Genomic DNA, 24,971 nt, shown 5'->3' on the forward strand with positions numbered 1-24,971 from the left:
GGGATCCACCCTGCGCCCCGGGAGACAGGGAGAGCCACCCTCTCACTCCCTGCTGACCCCTGAAACTTGGTGAGGTCTTCTGCAGTGACAGATTTGCATTGTCACACCCAGTGCTGATGGTGAGGAGAGTGGAAGAACAGTAGGAGGGAGAAAGAAAATAAAGAATCTCTGGATGCCAACAGGGACCAATCATGAGAGAAATTACCATATTACGAAAAAGCTATAACAATAACATCAATTAAACAATGGTAAAACCCACCCATGCCAAGTGCTCGAGAAATGATGGATAAGGATAATATGGGTTCAGTCAAATCTAGCACAACCCTCAAGGTCATTTTAATCAGTCACTTGGCACTGAAAAACAACCTTCAAAATAATTAAATAAATAAATAAACCTACTTGCAGGTCTAACTGTAAACTAGCCATCTGAGGCGGACAGCACACCGCTAAGAGGAAATGCAAGGCACAAAAAGGCCAAAAGACAGGCATTCACTGTCTTCGCTCCCAGGGTCTGTAACATCCTCATCAACTTCAGAACTGCCCCACCCTCCTAAAATTCAGAAAGATACTCAAATCACATCTCTGCACAAAAAAAAACACGGGGTCACCTGTTAAATACCTTTCTCTTCGCCTTACTGTAAATGTTCTTTAAGTGTACTTGGGCTCTTGCCCTTCTCTTGAGCGCTTCGTTGATTCCCAGCTACGTTGGTGCTATACCAGTACCCACTACACGCAGCTGCAACTTTGATATACAAAACAATAACGGCAAAAGGGTCTGAGGGTACAATAAAGGGAGAGGATTGCCACCTGCAAAGCTTTAAACAAAATATGTCCACCCCCCTGATGCACAGTTATGGGGAGTTCAAAAGAAAAGATGGTCAGCCATCTCTGCAGACACATGTACTCCTGAAACCAAACAAATCCTTTATAAAATAACCTGTATACAAAGGTTTAACTGTCATGATCTGTGGTAGAGTCCTCGTTGGAACATTTCACAATGTCATCGCTTCATATCCTACGCCTGCCCGAACAGAGTATAGGCTTTTGCTGTAGGCCATGGTTCCGGGCTGCGGACTCAGCTGGTCTTGAAGTCCCGGCCTGGGTACTCCGAAGTCCAGTTTCATTGCTGGTACTCCAGGTCATCCACAGTGATGAGTTGGATGGCGATCGGTTGCAGGGGCTGATGTAGAACATCAGAGCCTCTGGACAAGCCAGGGAAGAGGTGCTTCTGCATCATTGACCCTTCTATGAGCTCACCATGTGTAGTCAAGAGCGTGAACTTATGCTCACGTGCGCTTTGCGAGTCCCAGAGCCTGTGCATTGAAGACGCAATGTTGCTCCTACACTACTCCTAGTTGCAAGAAGTCACCAAAGACTGGTACAGAAGAGAATGACCTAGTGTAGACAACTGGTAACTAGAACCCATTTCTAATCTTCGATCTCAATGGGTTGATAATTTGCCCAAATTCACAACTGCCCCCACACTCTCAAGTTTATACCGACTCTGCAACCAGTACGCCTTCTGCTTTACTGAGCCACTCACCTGTGTCCCTCGCAGTCCCCCGGTGTCCCGGGCACCCTGCAATAAACCTGGTAATGTACCCCCGAGCCTCTCCAGTTGAATCAGGCCGCTGAAAGCCTCCAGCACTCGTGCAGAGCCCGCCATCGCTGCCAGCACCAACGTGCATGCGTGAAACAGAACGTGATGACAGCGAGAGGAGACTAGAGAAATAAATTAAGTGACACCGAAGAAGGAGGCCTATACGCTGACGGGGGACCTGCACGATTCCCTTGCGGGAGCGTGCGACCATATGGCGCCACCATATGGCACCGCGCTCTCCTGCAAGGAAATCGCCAGACGGGCACGCGTTACCATTGCAAGCAATGCAACGTGTGCATGTTTATGCCCATCAAAGCTCTGCCGATGGCAATAGGTCTTTCTCCTATGCAGCGCGCAGACCTAAACAGAAGACTCGCATATTTGCTCAAAAACATAAAATTGGTGACTTGTCTTGTAAGCAGGAGCACAATAACTATGGAGGAAGCTGGCATTAGAAGTGCACCCTTGGCTTCAAATGATACCAAGTTAACTGCAAAACGTTTTGTTAGCCCCCCAAAGAAGAAAGTTCAGTGGCCGGATGAATATGGCAGGCTTGTGGAGCTTGCCAAGCACCATTGCGTCAACTGACTTCTGAACAGCTTCTATGCTTTTTGCTGTGCAAGAAATGCCCAGACCATCAGCATAAAAAGAAAGTGGCTGATTAGTTTATAGAGAAGGGAGTTTGTGAAGAAGGAAATGGAAGTCATCTTTAAGGTGCATGCACATGCTTTCTGTTATTCTTTGATATATACCCAAGAACACAAGTACTGGAAACTACATTTTCAGTCATAAATACAAAATTTTATTGGCACTTCATTAGTTTATAAAGACCACAATGTTGTTCAATACCACAACTTTCATGACACACCAAGTTAGCCAAAGGCAGAATTGCTACAAATTCACCAGGGATATACCAAACGGTGCATTTAATAAAAGATATAACAAAGATATAGTACACAAACTCACTACCTGACACAAAGTAACATTATGTCTTACAGAAATATTTTTTGCCAGAAATAAATGCATTATTTTCCTATTTAAAAAAAGATTTACAGGCAAATACAGAGATTCCTTGTTGCAGGAAAAGTTTGTTACATTGTGTTTGCCATCTGCTATTCCTTGAAACAGGATTAGTTAAGGGGCGGGTGAACAGCATACTCCTTCATATGGGGCCTTTGAAATCAATTTCCCGATTTCTTTCAAACCCCTGCTAACTGTTCTAATGGTCTATGTATTTCTGGAAGCGCTGGGTGGGAGCTGGCAGCCCGGTGTCGCAACCATTGATCCGTGGCAGAATAACACTTGTGCAAAGGAAAATTATTTTAAAATATAATATTAATAAATACATATTTTGTTAAAGAAAAGAAAGAGTAATAATGATCTGTTGTAGAAGAACCCGGGTTAAAAAAAGCACATGATGCTGTGACGAAGCACACAACTGATCTTGCTAGTCCTTCACTTTTACAAGGAACAAGTCACTTGCGATTCTCCAGTTTCCAAAACCAATATTGTTTTTTGTCTTGAATAGTGAGTGACAGACGATCACTTCAAATGCACAATGTTGCATTTATTTCCAATCCAGCAGCAAAGACAGCGGCGACTCTTTGAGACAAAGCACAAGCGGTCACAGAAGTCCAGCATTTTAAGAGATTGGAGCAGAGAAACAACTTCAAAGTAATAAAGAAGGTGCCTTTGACCAGGAAACAAAAACAAATTCCTATTTGAAATTTTAGATAGGAAGTAAAAAAAAAAAATCATACTATTGCTCAGAAAAGTTCCTTTCACTCAAGACCATTTATCAAAAGTAATTGGTAAACGAGCTAAGCAAAAGCACCCTACACATATCAATTTTAATATAAAAGCCCAATATTTTTGTTATTATTGAGGGAAACCTCCAGTCCTGAGGAATGAACACATTACTCACCTCAAGAGATTTTTGTCCAGGGCACATTGTAAAGTCCATGATACCTTGTCAACCAAAGACAGATACATTCATCAATGCAGAGAAAAACGTGAGAACAGAATGACATGATTATCTGCCACCAGGCACCAGAGGTTGTCGACAAATATAAAGACAAGCGGTAAAGCGGTAGTCTTTTTTTTCTGTCAGTCCAGGAGTTCTGCGTATCCCCGATAACCTGCACAAAGTCTGAATTACAGTTTTACTGTACCAATGGAGGATGCACAGGATTGCATATTTACAAGTTAGTGTCTAGGTCTGATTCGGAAAACAAAGTGCAAAATGAAAAATGCCAAATGATTGTAGTGCAGAATAGCGTAGAGATGTTTCCTCCCCTTCGGTTGAGACGGCAGAATACAGGAGAAAGTCAACAGCACCGGACAGGAGGTCTAGGGGGCGGAAGGTCTGGGGGGATGTCAGGCTCTGGTTGTAGAGACAGGATGCTGTTCGATAATTCACTTCTCATTAAATCCAAAGGCATCTAGAGGAAGTACAACATTCCCATTAATTGATATGTATTTACAGCAGGTAACAAAACAAATGAAATAATGTATTTTCATTTGTGACACACCATGGTATTTTCATGCTCCTAAAATGTTAAAAAATGGGGAGACCTGGCGACTAATACACTACAGAGCAGAACAGGTAATAGCAAACTGTCTACCCACATCCCAAAGCCTGTTTTGGATGATGAAACGGTAGAGTGATGTCTCTTTGGTGAGAAAATTGGTGGTAGTTGTCTTTCTCTTGATGTGCACCTGCACTTGTCCTATAAGTACACTAGCATGGCAGATTGAGGACACATTTAAACAATCATTGTTCATAATTAATATGCAATACTATGATTCTGGTGACTTGCCGTCATTAGATTTCTTGTAGAAACCTTTTTTGGATGGCTGCCACACTTAAACATCCCCCTTTCAGATTGTTTCATAGCATTCCCTTCCAATTTCGCAATTACCACAACAAAGAAAATAAGTTGGCAAGGCAAGATAAACAACAAGCATTTGGAATGCAATAGGTTTCGCATTACTGAAAGTTTGAGCTATTGGCGTGCTAATAATGCAAAGCCAATAGCTCAAACTTTCAGTAATGTAAGACATATTGCACTGCAAAGCAATCGCGGGACTCACGCTGTAGCTTTAAACATCTTAAGCTAAAGCATGGGTGCCACAATTGCTTCAAAAGTAAAGAAATAGACAAAATGTATTGGTCTACAAAAGAAAACAAATAGAAAAAAATGGCAACCGCTTGCCTTTTTTCCCCCCTATTGATTTACTTTAGTTACAATGGTGGCACCCGCGCTTTAGCTTTAAACATCTTAGGCTAAAGTGTGGGTGCGAACATTGCTTTAAATGTAAAGAAATAGAGAAAATAAATGCACTATTGTTTTTTTATTTCTTTACTTTTAAAGCAATTGCGGCACCCACACTTTACCGTAAGATGTTTAAGTCTAAAGAGAGGATGCTGCCATTATAACAAAACTAAAGAAACAGAAAAAAAGGCATGCGGGTGCAAACGCCACCGCAAATAACAAAAGAAAGGCGCGTCCGCTGTTATACAAGCCATGGGGTGCCGCGCTGGGTACATTAACAGTTTTTGTTTTAAAGCATTGCGGGAGAGCGTCCTGCCTGCCATGTAAGAAAATAGTGCTCCGAGGCTGCAATTAAAACGTACAGAGTAACAACACATGTAAGAGGTGGTGTCCTCAGAAGAGGTTACAAGAAGAGAAAAGACGGTACTAAGGAGGGACTACTAAGCCTACTGACCAATGAAAAGCCACCATTTACAAAGGACAGTGACAGGAGCCACTTAAAAAGATGGGTGGAAAGTGGGAGGATCTTCATGCCCATATCCTGAATACAAAAGACACATAGATGATGGACGGAATGCAGAGCAAAGCAAACATTCACCCCCAGTCAAAAGATCTGTGTCATTCTTTTACTCACCATGCAACCCCAGTTTAGACCCAGCCATATGCAAATCAGTCTTGACCCTGATCCTCATGGGAACAGTCTAGCCTGAACTGCCCAGTCAGGTCCTAGCCGGGACCGGCAACAAGCATTCTGGGATTGATTTTGGGGCATCATCCCTCATCAGCCAGGCTAGCTTGAACCCAGACGTGCAGTGAGTCCAGGACCAATGCCTGGGCATACCCGGCGCACTTAAAGCAAAAGACACACACGATAGACGGAATGCAGAGCAAATCAAACATTCAGCCCAGTCAAGAGATCTGGGTTAAATCCATCGTTCTTTTGCTCACCATGCCATCCCAGTTTAGACCCAGCCATATGCAAATCAGTATTGATTCAGTTCACCATGGGAACAGTCCAGCCCGAACTGCCAAGCCAGGTCCTCCCTGGACCTGAAACAAGCATTCTGAGACCGGGTTCGTGGCATCACCCCATATAAGCTAGGTGAGCTTGAATCCAGTGACACAGTGAGCCCAGGACCCAATTTGGGCATACCCGGAGCACTTAGGACGAGAAAGCTAAGACACACAGATGAAGGATGGAATGGAGAGCAAATCAAACATTCACTCTTGAGTCAAGAGGTCTGGGTTAAATCCATTATTCTTTTGCTCACCACGCCACTCCAGTTTAGTGACTGCGGGCAGGTTTTAGCGCTCCGTCCATCATCTCCTTGTGTTTGCCATATCCTGAATACAGCATGTCTCGAAGAGACATAGCAAGCTCTGTCTAAGCGAGACCTATAAAAGAAAAGTTACTTATCTGTAATCCTAGTTCTCCTTCAGGGCAGCTTCATTGAAATGATGAGCACTAAAAAGGCAAGTTCACAAACATGATGTTATAGTACTTTATCTTATAAAAAAGAGAGACCAAAAAAAAACCAAAGCTTTTTGAAATAAAGCCAATGCTAAACTTCTGAACAATAATTTAAGAAGGCTACCTGCAGTCTATACTGGCCAAAATGAATTAGTCTCATTAAAACTAGACTCCAATTAATTTATGATTATCACTTGTCTAGTAAAAGTCACGAGAAAACTCACAAACCTTTTTAATTATTTTAAAAAGGAGAAAGGAAGGGCAATGATGCTAAAAAGGCAGCAGCCTTCAGAGGTCAAAAAACCAGACACTATTGTACTTTAGCAAAGCACATAATATCAGTATTGCATTACGTGCAGCCAATGGCAGCAGCTCCTTTTATTTTCTACAAAGACTTAAAACATTGCGTAGAAGGCAAGCAATGTATCTCTTATTGCACCAGAGAGGAGGTAAATTTGCTTACGATTTCAAAAGTAGATGTTCCTATACAAGAGCTAGGATTGCAGTTAGGTAATTAGGTCTTCTCTTTCAAAGGATTTTCAAAGATAATTTAAGGACTGAATATGGCGCAAACACCTTCCTAGATAAATGGTGGTAAAAAGAATAGAGACAAAGAAAAACGCATTCTCTATCTAAAATGTATTCTTGTGGAGTCTTGGCCCACTTGCGTGTCAGTTTCAGAGACAGAATTATCTTGTGAAAGTATGGACTGACCACCAAGTAACTGTTTTGTGGATGTCTGCTTTCTGGATGTTCCTCAACAAAGTAGTAGTACCTGGTTTACCTCTTGTGGAATGAATCATAGGTTGCCTAGTAATGCCTTGTTGGCTTTTTGATCATATAATCCATTTGAGAGTAGATCGTCTGAAAGTAGATAAACATGTACGATCATACCCATAATTTACAAAGAACAGTGTGATCTCATGAATGTCCTTTTTTGTGTCTAGATACAATTTCAGTACTCTCCCAATGAGAAGTGTATGCAGAGACCTTTCTGCTGGAGAGGATGTATACTGAAAGAATGTTAAAATGAAAGCGACTGGTTAACATTGAAGTCCGAAACAACGGTAGGAAAGAAATGTGGATGTGCTCTCTTGCTCACTGTACCCTTATGGAATATAGTGTAGGGTTCATGGGAGCTTAGGGCTTGGATCTTACTAACTACACTACCGGGAAAGTACCTTTCTATCAGATGTTGTGGAGAAGCTTTGCGGTTCGGGTCGAACAGGAGACTTAGTTTCTAAATGACTACATTGAGCTCTCAGAGAGGGAAGGGTCACCTAATCATGGGAAAGGAGTTTAAATCACCCACTAGGAAGTTCTTAATTACAGTGATTTTGAAAATGAGAGATCGGTAAAGTCATTTTCTATAGGTGATATTGTAATTTATAGGGAAAAACTGCAACTTCGCCAAGTAAGATGGTACCAATTATTTCTGGCACCCGGTTGGATTATTGACTTCCTGATTGCACCAGATGCAAGCCTCTTTGATTTAAAAGGAAGGAAGCTCTGCTGGATGAAGGCTTGGATTCTCTTTGCATATTCCTAAACTCTTGATCTTGAGGGGAGAGTCTAATGACCATATTGTATGAGTTCAGGACCAAAGTTTCCAAGTTCAATGGTGGTAGTTTGGGATTCAGAATTTGTGAAGATGATGCTGTCTGCACAACTGCTCCTGTATACTTGGGTTGAAAGGAGAATTAGGTCCTTCAATCACTGTGTGCCCTTTCCAGAGCAAAGAGCACTGCTCTAGAAGGAAAGAAGTAGAAATACATACAAAATCGTACCTGAAAAGTCTATCAAAATAGCACTCCTCTCAGTCCCTGGTTGGTCACACTTGGTGGAAATCTGAAGCCTTTCTTGCTTTTGGCATAAACAAAGAGATCTGAGGGAAACACCCTTTGAAGAAGATATTTAAAATGGTAATTTAGGACCCCCTTGTGATTATCGTAAGAGATCATGCTGAGTGAGCCCACTTCTGCCTTCTTCATGCCGGAAGGTGAACAGAGACGATCTGAAGGTCTCAACGAGCCACTTCAAAATTGAATCCGGAGATGGAAATCTTGAGCTGGTGCCTCCCTCATTGTTCAAATAGTGCATTGTTTTGTACTGTCAGTATGCACAAGAAAACAGTTTACCATAAAAACTTGGACAAAAGGACTGAAGAGCAAGATGGACAGCTAGGAGTACTAGAAAGCTGATGTGGTAGGACATAGTTTTCTGAGACCACATAACCTAAATCCGCAGGTGATCTTTATGCACACCCAAATCCTAATGAAATATGTAATTCACAGCCATCTGGGTGGGGCTATCCTAGTGAATAGGGGAACAGAATGCTTGACAGCCACCACAGTGGGAATGACTGGAACAATGCTGCAATCGTCACCATATCCTCACGCGTGCTTGACCACTAGAACCAATGAACTTCGAGACAATATTGGAGCTAATTTGTGGAGACTAGTATTTCGGAACACAAGAATACACAACACTATCAATCCTAGTAGAGAGGAAAATGGTCTATTGGATGCTTTAGCTTTTGAATATTGGGAACATTCAGACAGATAGAATATAGTCTCTCCTCCGAAGGAACCACTTTTGCCTTTTGAGTATCAAAACTTGGGGGACAGAACTGGAGTTAGGCTTGATTTGATATCATTTTTTTACAACCTCAGGAGAAGGACGGTATCAAATGATGAAATTATGATAGACCTGCTATGGGGTAGGAGTTTATATCAACTAATTGTCAAGATATGGCTAAACAAAAACTTGCATCCCTTTAAAATGTGCCACCACTACTGCTAAGCAGTTACAATTTTTTTAGAATATACTTTAGACTACACGGAAGGACCTTTCATTGAAACTGGTCGCTGCCCACAATAAACATCAGAAAATGTTGTTTCACTGCAACTGGAATGTTAAAATAGATATGCTGAATGTACACAGCACGCTTCCAGTCTCTGCAATGGAGTGAGTTCACTTCGAGCCTCCAAGGATGCCACAACCTCCTCTTCCTCTGAAAATTCCATCTCTCCTATAGAGGAAGCCAGTTCCTTCAAAAGCCTAGGCGAATCACACTCCACTCCAACAAATTGATGTGGGTTTGGGCTTCTCAGGGATGTGGAATTCCTATAGTCCAACGCCAAGGACATATTGTTTGGGGTCAAGGGCAGCAAGTGTTCATGTGAACCGTGTCAGTTTGCAGTACCACATTATGGATCAGGAAAGAGCACTGTCTGCAGTTAGGCTAATATTTTTGCCCATATGTTAATGCTGTTCAAACTTGTATTTATTGCTCATTAATTGAAAGCCTTTATTATTAGGGTGAGCGCTCTAAGTAAATGTAAGCTCTGACTGCACTACTGACAGTGGTTCCAGTATAAAAATGTGTACACACATTTTCAAAGTTTAGCAATATCAGGCTATGTATAATGCTACCGGAATGCTCTGATTTGATGCAAATACTATTTAGAGAATCTTTAAAGCAAGATTGAGGATTCTTTGCTTTCGAAATAAAATGTTCATAAAAGGGGACCATTGTTTTCTATACCGTACGTTACCCAGGTCCACAGACTTTTTTGGGTCACCCCATATCTGTAATGGCATAAAAAAAGGAAAGCAGGGAAAAAAAACATTTCGCTAAACTACTGTAAAATTTCAGGTACCATTTCTTTACAGCATCCTTTAATAAGTGTTGATACGTGCTAATATGTTGCAAAAATATTCATAATGGAAAATCAGGGTAACCAGTTTCAATAAGAATATGGGAAACAAAAATAAACAAGCATTGGCAAAACCAGTAGGTCTGAAATTGGTGGTCAGCTTTTTAGTTTTGTCAATGCGTGAATTGCTTTGGCGTGGTTGTTGTAAATCCTTATTGGTGTGGGAGCTGCCTGCCCTTCACCATTATTACAAACATTTTCAAAAGCAAAGATTTTTTTGGGTCTTTAAAAGCACACACTGCCACAGTAGTTACTGGCATTGAACAAAACTACTTTGTGTGCCAATATGCTCCTTGTGAAAGAACAGAATGAGGTCACTCAAAGTGAAGCCAGCCGATACAGAGAGAGGGAGACAGAGAGAGACGGAATTTTAATAAACAGAAAAGGTCAAGGTCAACGCCAGACCAAATAAGGGGCCCAGTTATTAAAGAAAGTCTGAAAATGCAGCCATGGTATATGTCCTTGCATCAAGTGCAGCTATACGGCTTTCGTGAATTCCCAAGAATATTTACTCCTAGAAAATATTTGTGAACTGCATTTTAGCATGAGCAAATATGTGTTTGCAAGGTCACTTTCCCACCAACCACTTTTTTTCCCAAATCTTGAAGAAGGTTTAGGTCTGGAGTAAATTACCAACATTTCTCCGTATGCGAAAAGATTAGAAGAGAGTTATTGAAACCCCTTAAAACATGCAAGTTAGTAAGTTTGCACAGATTCAAAAGGGCATTCCAACACTAGAACTATTGCCTACCACTAACTTCAGCCCCAGTATGTAGATCTGCGGAAACGTGGCAACATAAGGGGATTGCAAGTATTCAAACACTACTATGGTATGAGCCCTGGCATAATCAGAGAGGCTATATCAGAGCTCTTATATAATGAGATCACTGCCATAATTTGTCGCTGCACTTCATGGCACCAAAGGGACAAGTGGATTTTGTTACAGGACAAGTAGATTTAAGAAGCAACCTGCCCCACGGACAAGTATATATTTTATTAAATTATACACCCCTGCTTCTGCTGGGGACCACAAGCCTCTGATCTCCACCACTCCCAGGTGCCCTCCCCAATCCAGAAGTGATGCATCCCTCACCCATGCCAAGTCTGGGTGGGGCAGGAAGAGGGGTATTCCACTGACCAAATTTCATTCCAGCAGCCACCACTACAGATCTTTTGCAGTCTTCCCTGAAGTCTGTATACAATCTAATAGATTCCCCTGGTGTTGGGCCCACAGGGACTTGAGGTCCCAGTGCAGAGCCCACATATACAATCTGCCATGCTTCATCAGCAGGATGCAGGAAGGTAACAATCCCAGCAGCCCCAGAGTCCTCTGCACTGAGATCTAGGACAGATACTGAAAAAATCAGGCACATAGGCCAATGTCCTGGAATCTCAACTCCAGGGGAAAGGCACAAAGCCATACCCTATCCAGAATGGCTCAGGTGAATGCAAGCATCTGTGAAGGAGTCTGGTATGATTTTCACACATTGAAACTGCCTGTGGTGATCCCGCCTTCAACAGAAAGCTGATAAGGTAGTGGAAGATGGCACCACGAACTCCACCTTCACTTTTGTGAACACCCAAGGGGCACTGGTGTGGCTAAAAGGGAGCACTGCAAATTAAAAATGTTCCTAGCCCACTGCAAACCTCTGGTAGCTGCTGTGATGTTTAAGGATGGGTTTGTGGAAATAAGCGTCCTGCAGGTCCAACTTCATCATCCAGGCTCCAAAGTCTGGGGCAGACAGGAAATGAGCCAGCATGAGAATCTTGAATTCTGATGCATCGTGGTAATCTTGTATAGGTTTGGTTTGGGATGCCAGAAGAGCATCAAGAACTGCCAGTAAAACTTGGGCCACCATGTCCCATAGGGTATGGGAGCAGTGGACTAGAAGACCGCTAACATTTATTGATCGCAGAGTAAGAGAAATTGTGCTGTTAGCTGACCGGGGAGTCCTGGCCAAGCATCAACCAAATCCTGGTCAGTGTGAGGCACAAGCCAACCCTAAATTAACCTGTGCTCAACACTCCGGTAGCTTAGCACAAAGCAGTCAGGCTTAACTTAGAAGCAATGTGTAAAGTATTTGTGCAACACTTCAAACAGTAAAAAAGTGAAAACCCCACACAAAAAGGACCCCGCACCAAGTTAGATAAGTAGAACTCTCTTTAATAAATAAAACAAGACCTAAATGTCAAAAATGTAATCAGTAGAACCGGCGATATGCAATTTTAAAGATTTTAGTAAGAATAACGCCAAAAAGCACAGAGCGCCAACTGTGGATACTAGGTCACTCTAGACCAGGACAAAGTCGCAAGTTCAGGCCCACCACGATGGAGCGTGGGCCAGCTACAGGGACCCATTTAGGCCTGCAGAACAAAGTACCTTGAATCCTGGTCTGTGGAGCATTGCAAGTATCAGCGAAGATGTGTTGTGCAGCTGAAGCAATGCGTTGGTTAGAGATGTGGTGAGGCTGCAATGAGAGGGGCACCCAAGGGGCACTGGTGTGGCTAAAAGGGAGCACTGCAAATTAAAAATTTTCCTAGCCCACTGCAAACCTCTGGTAGCTGCTGTGATGTTTAAGGATGGGTTTGTGGAAATAAGCGTCCTGCAGGTCCAACTTCATCATCCAGGCTCCAAAGTCTGGGGCAGACAGGAAATGAGCCAGCATGAGAATCTTGAATTCTGATGCATCGTGGTAATCTTGTATAGGTTTGATTTGGGATGCCAGAAGAGCATCAAGAACTGCCAGTAAAACTTGGGCCACCATGTCCCATAGGGTATGGGAGCAGTGGACTAGAAGACCGCTAACATTTATTGATCGCAGAGTAAGAGAAATTGTGCTGTTAGCTGACCGGGGAGTCCTGGCCAAGCATCAACCAAATCCTGGTCAGTGTGAGGCACAAGCCAACCCTAAATTAACCTGTGCTCAACACTCCGGTAGCTTAGCACAAAGCAGTCAGGCTTAACTTAGAAGCAATGTGTAAAGTATTTGTGCAACACTTCAAACAGTAAAAAAGTGAAAACCCCACACAAAAAGGACCCCGCACCAAGTTAGATAAGTAGAACTCTCTTTAATAAATAAAACAAGACCTAAATGTCAAAAATGTAATCAGTAGAACCGGCGATATGCAATTTTAAAGATTTTAGTAAGAATAACGCCAAAAAGCACAGAGCGCCAACTGTGGATACTAGGTCACTCTAGACCAGGACAAAGTCGCAAGTTCAGGCCCACCACGATGGAGCGTGGGCCAGCTACAGGGACCCATTTAGGCCTGCAGAACAAAGTACCTTGAATCCTGGTCTGTGGAGCAATGCAAGTATCAGCGAAGATGTGTTGTGCAGCTGAAGCAATGCGTTGGTTAGAGATGTGGTGAGGCTGTAATGAGAGGGAATGCATCATCGTCGAAGATCCCATCGACGTGGCTTGCGATGCGAAGTCCGGTGTGAGGATGGGGCACACAGTCAGGGAAATGAATCTGTTCCGAAGAGCTACAATGCAGTCAGTCGTCGCAGAGGCTGTCATCGACGAGGGATGCGATGGCCCGTGCGAGGATGCGTTGTGAGGTGGCAGTTCCAAAGACACTGCGGATAAGGATGACGGTCTTTGCTACTGGTCCAATCCATGGAGCAGTGGAGAGGCATCGGTTCGCTTGGGGTTGCGCTGCACAGCAGAGGAGATGCGTTGGTTCAGCTGAATCCACAGAGGCTGGTAGAGCACCCTTAGTCCCACTTCCAGGGGTCCAGGACTGGGTGGCAACACTTCACAGGGTAGACTCACAGATGGCATAGTCCAGGAGCAGGTGTAAGGTTGTTGGAAGACGTTTGTGTCCCTGAGGCTTCAGATCAGGAGGCCAGTCAACTAGTCCTTGGGGCAGTCAGGGTTCAAGAGATACAGGTTCAGCCTTTCTCACCCAGGTAAGAGGGCAGCAGGCCAGCACAGCAGGGCAGCATTTCCTTTAGAGCAACAGTCCAGCGAAGTGGCAGTCTTTGTAGCAGCACAGCAGTCCTTCTTCCTGGCGGAGTATCCACAGGCCCAGAAGTGTACTGAAATGGAGGTGACTGAGGTCCAGTACACATACACCCAGTTGTGACTTTGAAGTGGGGAGAAGCTTCTAGACACATTCCTTTGAAAAGCACAGGTGCCCTAACCCCCCCTGGCCCGGTATTCCAGACTAACTATTGGGGTATGCAACCCTTTGTGTGGGGACCCGACACAGCCTATTCAACTGTTAATGGGGGTGGCCCAACTCCTACCTCCCATCATGTCATTGAGGGCTCCTCCAGTCACACCTAAGCTCCTCATTGTGTGTCGCCATCAGGAGGAATATACAAAACCCATCTGTCACCAACACACAGGTATGTGACCCAGAAACAGGCTGCAGGCACCAAGTGACTACGGCAAGAAAATGCCAACTTTTGCTTACGTCGCCCTACGTGGCAAGGGTATGCCAAGACGTGGGTCCTGTGCTCACTACACCACTGGATTCAAGCTAGGCTGGCTGATTAAGGGTGATGCTTTGAAACTGGTCCCAGGATGCTTGTTCCCGGTCCAGGGAGGATCTGGCTTGGTAGTTCGGGCTGGACTGTTCCCACAAGGAACAGGGTCAAGACTGATTTGCATATGGCTGGGTTCAAACTGGGGTGGTGCGGTGAGCAAAAGTATGGTGGATTAAACCCAGATCCTTGTGGGGGTGATTTTTCTATTTCGAGCATTCTGTCCAACTGTTTCTTTTGCAACTTCCCAAAAGGGACATTTTCAGAATTGTAATTTAAAATACGACTTTACCATAAGGATTTAAAATTGTGATTCCAGAGACCCCAAACATTTTGGGTTAACCTGTTCCCATTTCAAAAGTACACTTAGCAATAGTAATAAGGTAATTCCAATGTTATCCTGTGGGAGAGGTAGGCCTTGCATTAGTGAAAAATGTAAGCATTTTTCCTTACCAGAACATGCAATACCTAAAAGTACGTGTCCAACGTTTCAAATACACTGCACCCTGCTCTTGAGGCTGTCCAGGGCCTCCCTTAAGAGGACGTCTATGTATTAAAAAGGAAGGTTTGGGGTTGGCAAAAGGTTTATTTTGCCAGGTTGAAATGGCAGATTAAAAACTGCACACACAAGCGCTGCAGTGTCAGGCCTGAGAGATGTTTAGAGGGCTACTTAAGTGTGTGGCAGAAGCAGTACTACAGACCCATGGGTAGCATTTAATTTACAGGTCCTGAGCACAGGTAGTGCCACTTTACTAGGGACTTACAAATAAATTACATATGCTAGTTTGGTATAAGCCAATCTCACATGTTTAAGGAGAGAGCACAAGCACTTTAGCACTAGTCAGCAGTTATACAGTGTGCAGTCCCAAGGCCAGCAATAAGGAAGTCAGCAAAAATAGGAGGTCTGAAGGAAAAATTTTAGGGAAAAAAACATAAAAACACTAAGTAATGCTGGGGAAGAAAAACACCTTTGCAAAATGTCTCAGTTCTCTTACACTCACAATCATGTGGGGTGGTAGGGAAGGTCTGGGGTTTTCCTTACAGTTCTGGCATAGGATGTCGTATATGAAAGGCTGGGTTGCTTGGTGCTGAACAATGGCGGTGAGTAACCTGCCTATTAGCCATCGGATAACCAAAGTGGTTATCCGTGATGGCATGAATAAACGGTAAGAGAAGTTCTGTTGGAATTTGACCAGGCTGAAGAACCTCTGTTAGATCATTAGTGTTCACCTTTGTAGTTGGCAGTGGTAGGTTTAAGACTCTACCGCCCTGCGCATAACAGCAAAGGAGGGTCTTTCCTCAGTAGCAGGTTTAAGAGGTGAAATAAGGCCAGTGTGTGGAGATGTATCCAGGCCACTGGCATCTTGGGAGTTCTTCATAACAGTGTTCCTCATCATATTGGGGAACAAAATCATCTCGGTCATCAAAATTATCATTGTACGAGTCAGAGCTGAAAAGATAACACAAATTTTGGGCCCCAACATGTGGTAAGGACACAATAGCAGAAGAATTGCCTTTGGCTGATTTTCGGTGGGAGCCAGGCACGGCCTTGGCTGAGGTGGATAATGCTCTGAATCGGGGAGCACAATAGGCTGCAAATCCTACCCTGGCATCAGCAGCATCTGCACTGGCTTTGATGCAATGGGAACCAGCCTGAAGGATGGCACTGAAACCTAAGTCAGCACTGGTGCTGCGCCAGTTGCAGAGTTGAGGAGTACGAATTGCGCTAAGAGAAGATCCGCAAGCAGAAGCCTGACTGGAGGCCTCTGCATGGTTCTAGACGGTATGAAAGAGCACCAGAGTGTAGCTGGGAAAGTGCAATACAGGCACAGATTCACCTCCCTGAAGGCCTCTGTTTGCTGTAACGTTGCTTGGCATGTTGACACCCTTTCTGAAGTCCAAGAATGGGGTTGAACTCCGAGCAGCAATGGAACCATCCTTTCTACTTTGATTGGTCACAAGGTGGAGTTTTCAGAAGTTTGGCATGTGGATTTTCCCCACGAGGTCCTGTATGGCCTTAGGATTTATCTGCCTGTAGTCATCACTGGCCCTGGAATCGTGCTCCAAAGCCAGGCACCAAAGATCTACTCTGTGAGGTACTGTCAAAGGCATCTATTTGCAACAGTCCCTACATAACTTGAACTCTGTTGTCCTAGGGGATGATATTTTCCCTTGTACAAGGGGAAGGTTTCAAAAAGAGGTCTTGAAAATAGCCAGGAGTAACTTCATTTCCATGTATGAAGGCAAGGAAAAGGAACTGGTGTTAGCATGCAAGGATGGTGCTTACATGTGACTACGCTCATCACGGAGAGCAATGACTTTGGCACAGAGCTGCACAACACCACCTACTGGAGCATAGGAGTATAGCTTTAAAGTAACTGGATCCAGCTGGATGTTTGGGGAATATCCCCAAGAAGAGGAATCTGCAGTTATAATTCTCTATAAGAATATATAATTATTTCCTTTTCTAGCTTTGCATGACCCACTGTCAAATGGGCTGAAACATTAATGAGAAGGGAGAAGAAATGAGTGTCTACCATTTTACCTTCAACAGGAAAATTACTCCCACTACAGAAAACTGATGAAAAGGATACCAAACCTGAGACGAAACTAGAACTTTACTCATAGTTGTGCCTTTGCTTGGTTTCAGGTAAAGCCCAAGGGGATTTAAATCCCCTTGGGCTTCGAGAGGCATTTGTTCACAGCAGCAGCTGTGAATGAAATAAAACCTTAGAATGTTGCTCTGCAGGCATCTACCGACCCGTAGAAGCCCGGAGCACTCCACGGTCTGCAATGGAGTGCTCAACATTCTAATGTTCTAATATAGAGTAATACTGACAGTTGAAAAGGTTTTAATTATCAGTGCCATTTGACAAATTTGCATGAAGTAAGGCAGGTTATTAGCATGTTTAGCTCATGTTGTGCGTTTTTAAACGTGTGCTGATCTATGAAGGGGGGGTACAGTTTAAATAGTGTCTCACAAAATGCTGATTTGCAAAACACTGTAGCATCCTTAGAATCTGTATTCTTCTATGGATATAGCCAAGTTTCACGCAGAGCCAAAATAGTGTGGGAGGGGGCAAAGTTAAAAAGGCAAAACATGTTCATTTGCTAATAACTTTGATCCACTTAAATGAACCTCCATGTAGGATTCTTAGATTGGGGGGAGAAAAGAAGAGGGAGTAAAAGAAAAATGATTTGCTAATAACAACTGTGCAGTTTCACAGACCTGCATGACACAGAGCAGACATTTATGTTTAGCTTAGTCTTGCTATTTTGAGCTTCATGCAAATTTGTCAGAGGAGATCACTGTCCACCAAAAGGAAAATGCCACATACCCAGTATGCATCTGTTCTTTGCATATAGAGGTGTAGAGTCATATGCTATGCATAGATTGCCATCTAGTGTTTGGTCTGGATGTTTGCACTTTATTTTTGTTTGAAGTCGTCTTTCCAGTCACGAGGTAGGTGACTCCTCCTTTCGGTGATAGTATGCATGGGCATCGACTCCATACTTAGATTGTTTTGCCGCAGAGGGTGATGATGGAGTTAGTAAGAGTAGTAAAGAGAGAAGTCCATGTATATTGTATCTAAGTAAGATGTTACTGCAACAGGTAAAGGTACCCGGGGAGGTGGTGGGCTCATATGACTCTACAGCTCTATATGCCAAGAACAGACGCATACTGGTTAAGTAGCATTTTCCGTTCGAAGCATATGAGCTGTAGATCATATGCTATGCATAGACTATGTAGCAGTTATCTCCCAAAGTGGTGGCTAACCTGTAGCTGTTGCAGTGGTCTGAAATAGTGTCCGTAAAACTGCCTGGCCCACACTAGCTTGCTGTCTTGCTAACACATCTACACAATAGTGTTTTGTGAATGTGTGTGGTGTAGACCATGTTGCAGCTTTGCAGATGTCATCTGTGGAGAAGTGTGGCTCAATGGTTAGAGCAGGATTCAAGCAAGCCGGGCCGACGACGCCTGAAATGGCAGAAACCGGTCCCCGGAAGCTTGTCTCCTTTCTGGTGAAGAATTGGCTTGGTAGTTTGGTCTGCCCTGTTCCCATGATGCACTGGGCCAGGGACAGACTAATTTGCATATAGCCAGGTTCTGAGCTGGGATGGGGCAGTGAGCTAAATAACGGTGATGGATCAAGCCCTGATCTTTGGACTGGGTAAGAGTGGTCTGCTTAATTCAGACACTCTGTTCATCACCACCCCCTTTTCTGAATCGTCAATGGTTAGAGCGGCAGACCCTGATGCAGAGGTCTAGCCCGGGACCAGGGTTCAATTCCCCGCCTCGGCGGGTCTTGGGCTCAAAAATTCCACGGACCTGATAATTCTCGCCTCGGTGCCTATTCCAATCATGGAGTCCCACTCTGCAACTCTGGGCAATAGCTTGCTTAATCTCCACAACGGCCCCCACAACGCTAAGGATGCCTGGCCTCCACCCTGGGGGTGCCCAGGAGTGGACACCTCACAGGGAAAGCCAGGATGGGTTCCACAGCGGTATTCGTACAAGCGCCTTGAGACCCTTGCGGGTGAGTAGTGCGCTATACAAGTATCAATTTACATTTACAATTTATCTGTGGGTATATTTCCTAAAAATGCCATAGAAGCTCCCATTTTGCGTGTAGAGTGCGCTCTAGGGGGAATTGTTAATGTGCGTTTTGCTTTTGCATAGCATATTTGAATGCACTTAATTATCCACCTTGCAATACCTGATTTTGATATTAGATTGCCTTTAATGTGGTGGAGCAAAAGCAACATAAAGTTGCTTGGTCTTCCTGAAAGGTTTTGTCCTTTCAATGTAGTATAGTAATGCTCGTTTGACATCTAAAGTGTGAAGAGCACATTCTGCCACAGAATCTGGCTGAGGGAAGACCTGTAACTCAACAGATAGGTTGATGTGTAAGGCAGAAATGGTAAAAATCTGGGGTTAGTCCTAAGAACCACTTAGTTTTGGTGTATTTGTAAAAATGGTCCTTGAATGGTTGGCGCCTGAAGCTCACCCACTCTTCTCAGAGATGTGATGGCTATGAGAAAGGCTACCTTCCAAGTGAGAAATTGTAGTTCACATTTGTGCAATGGCTCAAAAGGTGGACCCATTAGTCTTGTAAGAACGATGTTGAGATTCAACACTGGAGCAGGTGGGAGTCTGAGGGAATGACTCTTTAGTCCTTCCGTAAATGCTTTAATAGCAGGCACTCTAAAGAGAGACAACTGCTGTCTGTTTTGCAGATATGCAGCTATTGCAGCAAGATGTAAGCGTATGGATGTATACGCTAAGTTAGAGCGCTGTAGATGTAATAGATAACAAATGATGTTCTGTACGGACGCGTTGAGTGGATTGATTTGATTGTTGTCACAGTAAATCGCAAATCGCTTCCACTTTGCTGCATAGCATGCTCTTGTGGTAGGGCGTCTAGCCTCTTTGATGATATTCATGCAGTCTGGCGGAAGATTAAGATAGCCAAACTCTAGGATTTTAGGTGCAAGATCGCAACGTTGAGATGGCTGGGATCTGGATGTCTTATCCCCCCATGGTTCGGAGTGAGGAAATTGGGAGTAAGGTGACGTTTTTGGTGAGGAACTACGGATAACTCTAACAGGGTTGTGAACCAAGGTTGACGGGCCCATGTGGGAGCAACTTAGAATAGTGTCAGGGACTATTGTCTGAGCTTCCGAACCGCTAAAGGAATGAGTGGGAGAAGCAGAAAAGCGTTAGCAAATATCCTTGACCAGTTCATCCATAGTGCATTGCCTTTGGACAATGGGTGTGGATAACTAGATGCGAAGTTTGGGCATTTTGCGTTTAGGTGGGTGGTAAACAGATCTATCTCTGGAAAGCCCCACATTTGGAAGAATGGGAGGAGATCCTGAGGGTGGAATTCCCATTTGTGAATTTATTGTCGTTGACGACTGAGCAGATCTGCAATCTGGTTGTTCACTCCTGGAAGGTGTTCTGCAAGGAGATATATTTTGTGAGGTATGGCCCATCTCCAGATGCTCTGGGCTAGATGTGAGAGCTGGAGAGAGTGACCCCCTGTTTTTGTATGTAATACATTGCAGTCATGTTGTCTGTACAAATCAAGACAGCTGTGCCTACCAGATGAAGTTGAACCGCTTTCAATGCTAGAAAAATTGCTAGCAGTTCCAGATGGTTTATGTGGAGTTGTTTCTGTTGCAGAGTCCACATGCCTTGAATGGTAGGTTTTTGTAGATGAGCTCCCCAACTAGTGAACGATGCATCTACTTTTAGCACTATCTGTGGAACTGGGTCGAGGAATGGCCGCCCCTTGTAAAGGTTTTGTATGTTCCACCATTGCAGCGCGCGATAGGTGCGGCCGTCTACCAACGCTAGATGTGATAGCTGACCTTGAACCTGGTTCCACTGGCGTGCAAAGCATTCCTGTAAGGGACGCATTTGAAGTCTTGCGTAAGGAACGATTAAAATTCAAGACGCTGTCATTCCTAGCAATTGCATGAATACTCAAGCTGGTAACAAGTGTTGAGGCTGAAACTGAGAACTTAGAATCTGCACGTTGCGGATTCTGAGTAGGTTGGGACACGCTAGAGCTCTTTGTGTATCTATTGTAGCTCCTAGATACACTTGTGTGTTGGACGGTTGGAGATGAGACTTGGTAAGGTTTACAGTGAACCCAAGGTCGTGAAGCAGTTGGACTGTTTTTGAGTCTGGCGTAGGCAGCTTTGCTGCGATCTGGCTATTATTAGCCAGTCGTCTAAGTAAGGGAAGACGTGAATGTGCTGTCTTCTTAAATGAGCCGCAACTACTGCCAGGCATTTTGTAAAAACGCTGGGTGCGGTAGTTACTCCAAATGGGAGAACTTAGAATTGATAATGTTGGCCGTCCAATACAAATCCAAGGAATTTCCAGTGAGCAGGGTGGATGGAAATATGGAAGTAGGCGTCCTTTAGGTCTAAAGTTGACAGAAAATCGCCTTGTTGAAGAAGTGGGAGCACTTGTTGGAGTGTGACCATGTGAAAGTGGTCAGACTGAATGTACAGATTTAGTTCTCTGAGGTCTAGTGTAGGCCTGAGAGAACCGTCCTTTTTTGGAACTTAAAAGTACAGGGAGTATACCCCGGTCCCCTAGCATTGTAATGGGGCTGGCTCTATAGCGTGTTTGTCCAGGAGATAAAGAACCTCTTGCCTTAGAAGGGCAAGAAGCTCTGGTGACATATGTGATCTTAGAAGAATATTTGGAGGAGTGTCCGTAAGCTCCAGGCAGTAACCATATTGGATAATTTGTAGTACCCACTTGTCTGAGGTAATTGAATTCCAGACACGTAGGAATTGAGAGAGACGCACCCCGACAGGGGTGGAATGATCAAGGGGTAGTGGAAGGAAGTCACTGTTTGTTTGCGAGGGAAGTGCGTGTGGAGTTGCCCCTGTCTCTTCCCTTAGTGTTGTTTCCTCTAAAACCTCCTCTAAAATAACCTCTTGAACAGGTGCATTGGTTGTTGCCCTTGTAAGAGGAGGAGGGATTTTCGGTGGATACAGTTTTGGAAGCACCTTTGTAAAATGAGCGGCACAAGGAACCTCTAGTGGCAAGTAACTGCAGCGCGTCCATGGACTTTGTGACCTCCGTGTCGTTTTTCATTTTTTCCAGCGAGGTATTAACCACTGGGCCAAAAAGATGCTCCTTATCGAACGGTTGGTTGAGGATGGAAGTTTGTACCTCTGGCTTGAAGCCTGATATTCTAAAACAAGCATTCGTGCGTAAACGTATACTGGTGTTCACTGCACGAGCTGCTGTGTCTGCAGCATCTAGAGCACACCTGATGGATGTATTAGTAATACGTTAACCTTCCTGGATATGGTCAGTAGCCTTAGCTTTGTGTCAGGTAAATATTGTAGGAGTTTTTCTATCTCATCATAATGAACCCTATCATAACGAGCCAGAAGAGCTTGTGCGTTGACAATACGCTAATGATTTGCAGCCTGTTAAGCCACTCTTTTGCCCGAGGCATGGATAAGGTTAGCCTCCTTACCAGGAGGAGGAGCCTCACCAGTGGTATGAGAGTTGGTTCTCTTGCGAGCGTTGGAGACTACAAGAGAGTCTAAGGGCAGCAGGCCTCCAATGTAAACCGGGTCCGTGGGTGCAGGTTTATATTTTTTGGTCCTGCATTGTGTCTATACCGTCCATCATCCCCTTTGGTTTTTCTTTGTTTGCCCTAAGTTGGCAGGGTATGCCCAGACGTGGGTCCCTTGCTCACTTTGCCACCGGATTAAAGCTAGCCTGGCTGATGATAGCTGATTAGCCAGAAACCGGTCCCAGGATGCTTGTTTCCGGTCCAGGGAAGACATGGCTTGGCAGTTCGGGCTGGGCTGTTCCCATGAGGCACACGGTCAGACTGATTTGCATATGGCCATGTCTGAACTGGGGTGGCGGAGTGAGCTAAAGAATGATGATGGATTAAACCCAGATCAGTTGACTGGGGGAGAGTGCTTGCAATGTTCAATACTCCGTCCATCATCCCCTTAGGTTTTTCTTTGTGTCTATACCAGCCAGTCTCAAGGAGTGCATTGCACCTTCCTCTTGTGTGACCGAAAGTGCAGCATGGTGTGCCAGCGGGAGCGAAGGGGCATATAGTGGTAGCTTTGCAGAAATTTGCTCTATAGACTGCCAAGCTGCAATTGTGGTGTCTACCGTGTTGATTTCATGTATGGGGTACCTCTGCGTGAATGTGTCGGTATATACTTGAATGGAATCAGGTGTGCATCTACATCCTCCAACACCACATGTGGAATAAATTCATGATGGCTATACCAATAATATGCATATTGAGTCTGTGTGCTGAGATAATACAGATGCAAATCTGGCACAATAAAGCAGCCTTTGTTATAAATCAAGGGTAAGTGTGTTCCAACCAACACGGGTGTTTTCCACCCCAAAGTAACTGCACCAGCAGCGAGCGCACATTAGTAAAGAACTGCTGGCTCAGTGGTATTGGTATGTTACTGAACAGGTACAAAAAGCAAGGCAGAACGACTATCTAAAGGAGGGCACTGCGATCAGCTAAGGACAGCGGGATCCCTGTCCACCTGCTGCTCCAGAACAGTGCATGCAGTACCGTCATTTTCCCTGACCACAATCTCAGGATCACGATGCACCCATATTCCCAGGTATTTAATCAGGTCGGACGACCACATGTGAGGGAATTCCAGAGCATGGGGAATAGTATTCGCTGTTAGAGGCACCACCACTGATTTATTCCACTTAGTGCTGATCCCCGAAATCCGACCAAATCTAATATACTCACGTAGAACAGGTGCTAAATATCTCTGCGGTTCCCTTGCGAACAGCACCATATCATCAGCAAAAAGCGATGTCTACTCGACGATGTGCAAATCGGAGGGCGGCCTCTCATTGTCGCTGTCTTACAATGCAAGCCAGCAGCTCCAGCATTACGGAGAAGAGAAGTGGTGAAAGAGGACACCCTTACCTAGTTCCTCAGCCAATCTGAAATGGCTCAGATGCGAGTTCACCTACTCGTACCGGCGCAGAGGGATCAGTGTATAACAAACACACCCATCTATTGAAAAATTCGGGGAACCCTATGTGTTTAAGTATTTGTAACATATAACTCCATTCAATAGAATCAAATGCTTTGGCCGCATCCAACATATCTGCGGCAGCATGGAGATCGGGGTCGAGCAAATGAAACATCGAAAAGATTGTGCACAAATTGTGTGACGTGGACCTTTCTGGAATAAAACCCGATTGATCCTGTAGGACCAATTTTGGCATTAGAGGTTGAAGCCTATTGTCCAGAATTTTTGCATCTAAATTAATAAGTGGCAGGGGGCGGTACAATTCACAGCCGGAAGGTGTCTTGTCTTTTTTTTTTAAAGGGTGATTTTCAGGGCTTGTCTAAGAGTTGGCAGTAGCCTGCCCGATTCATATGCTTCCTCATACATGTCTAACTGATGTGGTATTCGCTCCTCTGCAAACTCTTTATAAAATTCGGATGTGAGGCCGTCCGGTCCCAGTGCCTTTTTGTTTGGCAATGAACAAATTGCCTCTTAAATGTAAGCGGCCTCAATGGGCTGGCTTAAATACTCTTGATGCCCCTTAGGTAAACACGCACAAGCGATATCTGCCAACTAATCATCTAATTCCTAGGGGGTCGGAATCACCCTGTGAAGTGGACAACTCAGCAAAGCAGCTTCGGAACTGTGCAACTTTTGCCTGCGGTGTATAGTGATCATTACCTGTATCATCTGTAAGTTTTGTTATGACATGGTGCTCAGTTCTATATTTAATCTTAGAGGCTAGGTTATGCCCTGGTCTGCCTCCCTCGCTATATGCTCCAGCTACATGTCTCTTGGAAAGATAGCGAATCTCTCCCGCTGGCAACTTGTTGTGCTCTAATATTACGTCTTTAATTTG

At 44.3% G+C, this 24,971-nt stretch overlaps 1 protein-coding gene across 2 annotated transcripts in view; it reads right to left on the reverse strand.

The window, feature by feature from the left end:
• Positions 1-2,379: 2,379 nt before the first annotated feature.
• RAB12 (RAB12, member RAS oncogene family) overlaps positions 2,380-24,971 on the reverse strand; it is a 170,512-nt gene continuing 147,920 nt past the window's right edge. For both annotated transcript variants that reach the window (XR_013610594.1, XM_078687881.1), the window contains one exon: positions 2,380-4,041. Coding sequence is in view for 1 of the 2 variants with exons in the window: in XM_078687881.1 (XP_078544007.1) it covers positions 3,928-4,041 (114 nt within the window). In the remaining variant the exon portion in view is untranslated. The remainder of the gene's footprint in view (positions 4,042-24,971) is intronic.

Source organism: Lissotriton helveticus, chromosome 4_1 (assembly GCF_964261635.1).
Source record: "Lissotriton helveticus chromosome 4_1, aLisHel1.1, whole genome shotgun sequence".
Classification (NCBI taxonomy): domain Eukaryota; kingdom Metazoa; phylum Chordata; class Amphibia; order Caudata; family Salamandridae; genus Lissotriton; species Lissotriton helveticus.